This window comes from Thamnophis sirtalis, unplaced genomic scaffold (assembly GCF_051295495.1).
Source record: "Thamnophis sirtalis isolate CommonGarterSnake01/CBP01778 unplaced genomic scaffold, rThaSir2_p1.2 scaffold_6, whole genome shotgun sequence".
Classification (NCBI taxonomy): domain Eukaryota; kingdom Metazoa; phylum Chordata; class Lepidosauria; order Squamata; family Natricidae; genus Thamnophis; species Thamnophis sirtalis.
Window position 1 is genome coordinate 118,090,667 of NW_028261386.1, and position 10,000 is coordinate 118,100,666.

Below are 10,000 nucleotides of genomic sequence, written 5' to 3' on the forward strand. Positions count from 1 at the left end.
AAGCAAGCCGTTTCATGTTTTTACCTGAAGGCTGCAAACTGTATATACAATATAATGTAAATTGGAGGGCTGAAAAGATTTTGTGACAACTTGATCACCAACACAATTCTTCACATGCTCCATAAGCAGTAAAGGCAGCTGACGACTATGTTCACTCCTGTTCTCTTCCTATTTTGAACTCTCCACACATTCTGGCAAATGTCACTAGCAGTGATGATGTTACCTATTCAGGAAATGAAATGCCTGCCCACCAAGCAACCAAACTCAGAAATCACCAAGGATTTCATAGGGAATATTCGAACTATCATACTTAAATAAATGGTGGAAGAATTTAAGAAATGCCAATAAATGTACAATGCATGTTCATATTTATGTATGATACAGTACATCATCATACAGCTTCATCAACAGCTTTTTCATCATGGCAATATATTACGTGTAGCCTTGTCTGTGTATCCTAATTATAACTGTTATCAGTGCTGCAACTAATCCTGTAATACAGAGATCATTTTGATTGCATATTCTGCAGAACAGAAGCTCCCTGAGTGACTCTGAACCCATCCTATCTCACAGTTATTATGGGGAAAATACAAAAAGGAAACATCATGTATATCATCTATTGTTTCCAAATGAAAGATAGGGTCTCAAACCAATAATAAAAAAGATCTGCTCTTCCTTCATTAAAAAAAAAAAATCTAAATTACATTACCATCTCTCCCATTACACTTATGATTTATATTTTATAGGGCATTAAATGATATATGATTCAAGCCAGTCAGCCAAACGTATAAGAACTGAAGCACCAAAACCAACAATACATATACTAAATTCAGTTTCTCAGACAGGGAATTCCAAAGGAACAGAAAAAAAACTATGCTTAGTTAAAAAAAAGGATGTCCGTGAATTGAGCAGACCACATCTCTTTTTTCATTAAAGCGGTTCCCTTTTTTCAAGCTTCTTCAAGAGCTTGGAAAAAAAAGTTTCTTCAAAGAGTCAATTTATTAAAAATACAGTTCTTAAAGCAACATTATCTGTGTTGACACGCTAGTACAGATCTGTTTGAGGCTCCACACTCACAAAAGTCTGAATCATTTCGGAAATCATTTGAAAAGTATGCACAATCCTACAAAGTAGATCTTGTGAATACTTCTAAACACAGAAATAAGTCTTACAAAGAATATCTAAGAGGATTGGCAGCAAATGCTAGGATATTTTATTAGCTATGCATAAAACATAAGATATTGTACCGGCTTAAAAAGCTTCTATTCCTTGTTTTTTTTTTCAAGTTACCTGGCCCTAAGATTTATTATCCTATATCAGTTACCAAGATACAGTGAAAAACAAACTGTATAAGAATTGGCAACCGAACAACCCACCTCTAATACATATCCAACAGTCTTCCCTTTTATTATGTTTCATAAGCTCTTCTTCAGTAACTTCTAATAATCTTCCTTTTAGACCAGTTAGATCTTGTCCACTTTTGGTTAACCGTATCCAGTCCATAAGACTTCGACCTGATTTCAAAGGTACCTAAAAAGAGAAAAGACGAAAATGAAGAACATTAACAGAATAAATGAAATAGACATAGCATACTTGGAGAGCATATGGCAGATCAGGCAGCCTTGAACAGCTTGCTTTTAAAAAAAAAATCTACTGCCACTAAATGTCACTTCAAGTAAGGATCTGCTGCCAGATTTTCACAGCTACTTCCATCCTGAAGAACATGTTGCCATGCCCTTTATTGCCTCACCAATGTTGCCACTCCACCGCTGTTTTGCACATCAGGTATTCTTTTGTGTTTCAATATTATTTTGTAAATATCAGTACAACCCTTTCCACTCTACATTTATACAGTAAATACAATTTCTCCTTACTTCTAATTTATCACAAGTTGTACATAATGAATCCAAAGCTATACACAACAGCACAGAGTAGACTTCAGAAGAACATCTAGTTTATTATGGTGAAAAGATGAAGTAGTTATTTATAAAGTATATATTTTGTATCATTTATTTACATATGATAATCTAGGTTTTTTTTTCTAACAAAATTGGAAATGATTGAATCTAAGCAGGAGAGGCACTACAATCACTACCTCGAGTTCCTTTAGAAAGGCTGCAATAAAATTCTAATCCATCAACACATCAATAAACACACTTTTCATAAAGTTGAACGACAGCATCCAACACAACTAACCACGATAGAGCTACTGCTCTGCTACATATGGAAACTCAATAGCTCTCCAACACTGGGGAAGACAGTGAAATAAGTGAGGTAAAATTTAGGTAAACTGAGGGATCGTCAAAAAGTGCTGTTTTCAGAATATACAAGGGTCATTACGTAATTGTCTTAAAAGATAATTTTGGTTTGCTTTTTCTTAGCATATAAACTCCAGTTATTATATGAAGCAACTGTGAATTTACTGCAATGTTCCAAAGCTCATATCACAGATATTCATCTAGTAACTGATTCAGATTAACAGAGTTGGAAGGGATCTTGTAGATCATCTAGTCCAACCCCCAACACACACACACATCCAAGCTGGAGACCCTACACCATTTCTGACAGATGGCAGTCCAGTCACACAAAGCAAATTGCTACATCAATTCCATTTTTCAAAGTAAGTATATTACGCAAGGAGCAGAACTTGAGTAAGAAAGAGTAGGCACCATATTAAAGGCACAATGTTAAAAAAAGGAAATGGTTATTTGATTCTATTTTCCCTGAAGAGGCTTCAAACTTTTCATAATCTTTCTGCAATGTGGGCTACTCTATCACAACGGCATCCTGACCACGTGTGCCATGAGCTCCTCCATTGGTTTCTGGGGAACAGAAGCAGCTGACAAATTGGTACAGTTATTAAACTGTATATAAAGAAACTTTATGTTCTCTACTATTCCACTTGCCAGACTTTTATAGGCAAATCAGATCAACGACTTAGCTTCCCAGTTTCACAATCACAAAATCCACAGTCCATATTAATAAAGAGCATCTTTAAAGCTCGTCTTCTCACATACCCTCCCAAAATGATGGCACATAATCATATTGTTTCTCCACCACTTCCAAAATCTGCTTTTCCTCTTCCCCCATCTCCCTTTTAATTTGATCCACGAAGATCAAATCTAGACATGTTTGGGGGGGAGGGGAGGATTAATTACAAGCATCTAAGAAAGAGAACAGATATTGTTCTTGTAAATCAGGACTGGCAGAATAGTAAACTGTGTTGCAAAACAAGCGTAAATACAGGAACTTCCTTCTGTTCTGCAAATGACTGATTAGGCAAGGAGTAAATATTTTAGATCTCTGTGACCCACAAAAAGCACACACCATTAAGCAGCCAATACGACTATATAAAACTTTTCTGTTTATAACTGGCCAAGGCGATTTTTCCATTGGACCATTTCTCCACGACAGGCAGAAATTAAACAGGTGCGACGTCTCCCGCTACAAATCGCACCACCTGGTGATTTTACAACGCAAACAGCCCTCCTGCCCCCAAGTCACTTCTAACAAGCGCTGCTCCGCAAATCCACCCGACACCCACCAACCCACCCTCGAGTCTCCCGTGGGACGTGAGACAGAGCAGCCCCACCAGGTAGGGGGACCCCAAAGCCGCTACCCAGCCCCGCACCTTGCTGCGCCCCGCGAGGGCCACCCGCTGCTGTGAGTCGGGGGCAGGGAAAGATTGAGAAGGCACGTTCAGCATCTTCTACTCCCGCTGTAATCAGACGAGAGGCCGGCACAATCCTCCGCTTCCCTGAATAAGGGGAAGGGGGAGAAAAACCAGATTGCCGGAGAGAGTTTAAACCGCTTCCGGGTTCGGCCTGCTGTGAAAGCAGCCCCGGGTGGAGAGGGAGAGTGCGCAGGCGCGTGCCGGGAGAGCAGCACCCGCGAGCTGATTCTAGTAACTGCCGCTCGCGCTTTGAGTTTCGTCGATTTGATTGACGCGGGGAAGAAGTGTCGGCGGCGTTCGCTGTTACGCCCCCCGCCTCCCGCTCCTCCGTTTAGTTCACCTGCCCCCACCCTGTTGCGTGTTGCGCCTGCGCGCCCTGCGCGCTTCTGCTCCCCCCCCCGCCCCCGTTAACCCCACTTTGTGAAATCCTTCATATCCTGACATAAATTGTTTCAACTTCTGCCCTGAAAACGACGCTATAGGGCACTGCAGACTAGAACAACTAGACACAAGGACAGTTTTTCCCGAATGCCATCACTCTGCTTAACAACTAATTGTTAAACAACTAACAACACACTCAAATAATTTACTAAGACTGTATTACTACTATTCTTCTCTTCCTTCCTAGTATCTATCTCTCCCCACTTAGGACTATAGCCATGTTGCTTGTATCTTTCAATTCATATTGGTTTTGTTTCATAGCTTTATTAGTAACCTGTGACTATCACTAAGTGTTGTATCTTTTTATTCTTGATGAATGTGTTTTATTCTCCTTATGTACACTGAGCGCAAACGCACCGAAGACAAATTCCTTGTGTGCCCAATCACACTTGGCCAATAAAGAATTCTATTTTTATTGAGTTATAAAGTATTATGAAATACAAAGTAAATAGAAAATAGAAAAGCAGTGGGGGGGCGAGCTTCTGCTTTCTTGGCTGTGGGTGGCTTGGAACGGAATAATGTGTTTGCAAGAAGACAAAATCTCTTTTTTTTAATCTATAACTATAAAAATTCAGGCTTTGAGATTCCTTAATATACAGCCATCCTGAATGGAGCAAAGTAATTTAATGGAAAGATAATTAAAATAACAAGTAGTTAATTAGAATTAGAATTCTTTATCGGCCAAGTATGGTTAGACACACAAGGAATTTGTCTCCAGTACTTAAGCTCTCAGTGTACCGTTGGGAGAAATGTCCTTCTGGGTTTGTCTCCAAGTGTGGAAAAAGACACTGGAGACATGGAGGCTGCTTGGAAAGATGGTTTTAATGGTGGACAGGACCACATGGCTTGAGTCCTGAACAGAAAAGGTGATCACATGCTTCAATGTTGGTGGAGAAAAAAGAAGGAAGAATTGAGATGCCGATTCCCTGATTTTATGCCCTCTCTGGCCTTTGATCTTGATCTTGTGTTCTGGTTGGTTGTCAGATTCCCATGGGGCCATGCAGGGGCAACTCTCTAGGCTGCATTTTGAATCCAGGTTTGATTGAGTTCTCAGATGCCATGTGGCAAGTTGGGTAAAAGGGCCAATATTATCATGCCTTAACCGTATCCCCCTGGAGCTGAAGGGGAGAACTCTTTATTATGTAAAGTGGACTAGCTTGGCCTTCTTAATGGTCCATTGACAAAGTGGGGATGGTCAGGAAGCTACAGGGAGCTATTCTGTCTTTTAAAACATGTTTCTTCCTTTTCACATCCAGAGAAATATTCTGCCTTTTCAATATTTCCTAGGATATTTCATTTTTCTGGGAGAGGGCTGGGTGATAACTTCCTCTAGTACATACAACAATAGTGACAGATCATTATCACAGTCATTGTGAAAATACATTCATCATAAAACATTAGATGCAACACTTATCGGTAATCATAGTTGATACTAAATAAGCAATCAACATAAATCATACTAGAACACTAAGTAAACAATATAAATTGGAAGATACAAGCAACAAAGTTATAGTCATAAGGAGATAGGGAATGGGGGAGATGAGAATACTGATGGTAATATTGTCTTTCTAGATGCGTAGTTTGACAGTGTTGTGGGAATTAGTTGTTTAGCAGTGATGGCATGGGGGGAAATCCTCCTTGTGTCTAGTTATAGATTTAAATTTAATAAATAAACTGAGAGAAACCTTAATAAACCAAAATTTGGGCTACTGTATAAACGTATATTGTTTTCAAAATAGCAACAACTACGAGAATGAAATGCTTTAGGGAATATTAAAAGAGGCAGAATATTATATTTCCTCAAAGAAGAAGTGCAGAAAAAAAATCTTAAAGGCAGAAATCAGCCCAAACAGTCTCCAGTAGAGATGAATATTTTGTGCCCATTAAGAAAGATTGGCCAATCTATTCACAAATGAAATACCTTCAATTCCGGCTGATGGAATTAAGAACAGGACATGACTTTTAGGACATATAATAGGGTTAACCTACCACCGTTAGAATAGCAAAAGACAGAATGCTTGCTACATTGCACAACCCCCTGGAGTATTTCAAACACAAAACCCCAAATAATGTATAAAAGTCCACCTATCCCAACCTCATTTTGTCAGCTGTCCCAAAACTACATACTGTTGTCAGTTCTGCTCATCAATAAACAAGAGTCCTTTCTAATCAGTCTCCATTTTATTTCCAGCGCCTTTCTCCCGACTTGGACTATTTTGAAGGCAAAATAGCAGTTCTGCAGGGTGTCAGTCTCTATAGCATTTGCCTGCAAGTCTTTAAACTGAATCCAGTATATCTCTTTTAGGGTCACATTTCACCTGTGGAGGGCAGCCACATGATCGTGGGAAAAGCTGCATCTGCTCTAAGGGACTGCAGGCAGGTGCTAAGTTCGTGACCTCACACGCTCCTCAAACACTATTTTCTCTTCCTATCAGAAACACTGCCCAGCTTTTATACTGGATAGAACTTAAAAACGGGCCCGCTTTTTTGCAAAAAACAGGGCATGCCTAGGCGTTGGGGGGCTTCTAGAGTGCTCCAAAAAACGAGCAAAAACTGGCCCATTTTTCGCTTCTTTTTGCCCTTCCCAGTCCCCAGGAGCACTTTGCAGGCCTCCCAAACCCTCTGCACTTCCATTTTTGCAAAGGCGGCGGGGTTTCAGGAGGCCAAAAATGCTGTATTCAGTGTATAAGATGCACCCAGCTCTTCACCCTCTTTTTGGGGGGGAAAAGGTGCGTCTTACACTCCAAAAATATGATAGGCATCATTTAATTTAAAAGTTACTAATTTGGTCTAAAGTCCTATGCTCATGTTTGAGTTGAAGTGGATTTAGGAGCTTTCAGGATTCCAACATTAAATTTAATAGATTAAAAATCAGACTACTTAAAGAGCAGTTTAAGTAATGTGAGTATACAGGTAGTCCTCAACTTACAACCATTCATTTGGTGACTATTCAGTTACAACGGCAGTGAAAAATAGTGATTTATGATAGTTTTTCAAACTTAAGACTGTGGTAGCATCCCTATGGCCATGTGATCAAAATCCGGATACTTGGCAACTGGCATGTACTTTTGATGGTTACAGTTTCCCAGGATCACATGATTCCCTTTTGCAACTTTCTGACAAGCAAAGTCAACCGGGAAGCCAGATTCACTGAACAGCCATGTTAATAATTTAACAACTGCAGTGATTCACTTAACAACTATGGCAAGAAATCTTGCAAAATGGGACAAAACTCAATTTCACAATGAGTTAACCTTCTAACTCAAAATCTGTTATAAATCTTTCATAAAATATACCGTGATATGATAGAAGAAATGTATTTTCTAAATGTGTCTTTAAATGCATATCTGCTATTCTTTTTTACAAATTAATTTTCTAACACTAAGATTTTACATTTATTGCTAAGTATTTTCTTGCTTAGCAACAAAAATTTTGGGCTCAATTATGATCGTAAGTTGAGGACTACCAGTATTTGGATTGGTGTAAATCATGGAAAGTTGTGTTTCTTCTTTTGTCATGCTACTATTATAACTCCAAAAACCACAAGGCTGAGGGTTCTGAGACGATTTGCATAATAATAAAGTAATAAATAAAAAATAAATTAAAAAAAATCACTGTTCTGTCTAAAATAAAAACCCTATTGAATCCCAATATAGAACCTTCCAACCCATGTTTTCTACCATCTCACTCATTTAATCTGGTCACTCCTATAGTTTTATATCTTTTCATTTTATGAATTAATATATTAGTATGGTTTAATTCTTGGCATAACTAAATTATTGATTTCAGAAGAACAAGGGAAGAAAGATTATGCAGAAGACATAAAACCCGTATACATACCAGTACTATAAAAATAATTTTAATTTCACAATAACTTACATATAAATTAGCTTAAAATATTATGATTGCATTTTGATATTAATATTAAATAAAGGAATATAAACAGGGTCATTTGGAAACAGTGCACTTAATTATCCATTTCTGCTCCAGACTCATGGTCTGTGCCATCGCTATCTTCCTCATTCTCTGATTCGTCATAAAAGAAAATTGTTGCTTGGACAGGAAAGTTCCTCAGCAGTGCTTCAGCTTCATGATACATGTAGTCAAAACACTTGGATTTGGGCCAGAATAGCCTAAAACAAATAGACAAATTTGTAATTTAATATGTAAGGAATAATTAAAATCACTTTGTCTCTTTCTACTTAACCTACCATTAGCTTAAAACAGCTTAGTAGCTTAAAATAAATAATCACTTTAATATTAGCAGTATTTGACAATAAAATGGAATTATACACAGTTAGAGATATTCGTTTCTTTTTAGGCCAAGTACGTGCTACTGAATTAATTAATGCATAAATTGTCTTTATGCTCTCAGGGGATCTAAATGTTGTTTAATTTGTAAAAGCATGGAAGTCAAATTTGCATTAGCATTCCACCTCAAAATCTGTCATAAATCTTTCATAAAATATATTGTGATAAGATAGAAGTTTATTTTCTAGATTTATCTTTAAACATGTATCTGCTATTCTTCTGTGCAGATGAATTAGCTAATGCTGAGATGTTTACATCTATATCTTTCCAACAAATGATAAAGTCATTATCTAGGCAGAATAATTAACATTGAATACTCAAAAGCACCTTCTGAGATTTAAACTATTCATTTTTGACTGCCACTTTATTGAGCATATTCAAGAACATTCAACAGGGCTATTCTAACATTTCTCAAGAGGAGCTTAAGAACAGAAAGTGCTTTTTAAAACTTGAAGGATTTTAAAGTAACCATAAGAAGTGCACATAGGGAAAAAGACATGGCAAGTTCATTTAAGGTCACACTACATTTAATTACAACAAGTATGATCTCTTCAACACACATCTGCAGTAGTAGTACAAATAACCAGGAATACTTATGGGAAAAATCAAAGATTGAAAAGGAATCTTTAATTTTCCCAATCAATATCCCAGTTTCTATTCTTACATTAAAAGGCAATAATTTTAAGACTTTGAAATTTTGCTTGATCACACCAATAATATTAAAGCACACAATAAATGTTTAATGAGAACTTCAGATTTTATTCAACACATAAGTCATTTCACATTTATAATCACCCTGCATAATCAAATAAGCAAATATTGAAAAAAATGGTAATCAGTCAAATGCAACTGTTCTGGCACAATTCAAACACATTGTCTGTTATTCATAAATTAAATAGACTTAAAGATATCTGGTATGGAGTTTTATGGCTGTGGTTTTTAATAATTTGGGGCACATAATAACTCCATAGAAGTTATTAGTTATATCCAGTGAAGAAAGTGTAGCACTGCACACACACAAAAGCAAAGCATCTTTGTTGCTTATTACAAGTGACATACAGGTGAATGTTCCATTATCTGTGAGGAAAAAACCACATTTGTTAAAAAAGTAAATGTACCATGGCAGCTTTCTAATTCATCCTATGCTGTACTCACAGAGCGTGACTAAGTCTGCAATGGAGGAGAGAAACCATACAGAAATTGTATAAGTGGCCATGGATCCTGAGGCCCTCAGCTTACATCTGATAGTGATCCAATGTAACCAATATGCAGCTGTAGCTATCATAAAAATATTGTCTGCTTTTGGACACATCTGCTGCAGGGATCCATGCCATGACTTCTTTATAAACTGCTTTGAAAATCATGTCCCATGATTTGGAAAGCACAGTAGTCAGTTCCAAAGAAAACTTTGCTGAAATATGTGGCCTTGGATCATTCAGCAAAATTCAACCAAATAACAGCTCTAGGGATCTTACTCTTGACTGTGGTACATAAACATGAGAAGATCAGAATATAGATCTCATATAAATAAATAAATAAATAAATTGACATAGATGCTACAACATGGCCAGAGGA

At 37.4% G+C, this 10,000-nt stretch overlaps 2 protein-coding genes across 9 annotated transcripts in view; both read right to left on the reverse strand.

The window, feature by feature from the left end:
* CYB5R4 (cytochrome b5 reductase 4) overlaps positions 1-3,909 on the reverse strand; it is a 38,844-nt gene extending 34,935 nt beyond the window's left edge. For 2 of the 8 annotated variants that reach the window (XM_087718809.1, XM_087718806.1), the window contains exons 1-2: positions 3,632-3,907; positions 1,377-1,530 (exon numbers count right to left, since the gene is read on the reverse strand). In XM_087718809.1, the coding sequence (XP_087574935.1) occupies positions 1,377-1,530; positions 3,632-3,706 (229 nt within the window). In that variant the 5' untranslated portion in view covers positions 3,707-3,907. Of the gene's footprint in view, positions 1-1,376; positions 1,531-3,631 lie in introns of all 8 variants that reach the window. The other 6 variants (XR_015697086.1, XM_087718808.1, XM_087718807.1 and 3 more) reach the window with 6 other exon arrangements.
* A 4,048-nt stretch (positions 3,910-7,957) lies between these two features.
* RIPPLY2 (ripply transcriptional repressor 2) overlaps positions 7,958-10,000 on the reverse strand; it is a 6,610-nt gene continuing 4,567 nt past the window's right edge. Inside the window, exon 4 of the mRNA XM_087719158.1 lies at positions 7,958-8,247. Within this exon, the coding sequence (XP_087575284.1) occupies positions 8,082-8,247 (166 nt within the window). The 3' untranslated portion in view covers positions 7,958-8,081. The remainder of the gene's footprint in view (positions 8,248-10,000) is intronic.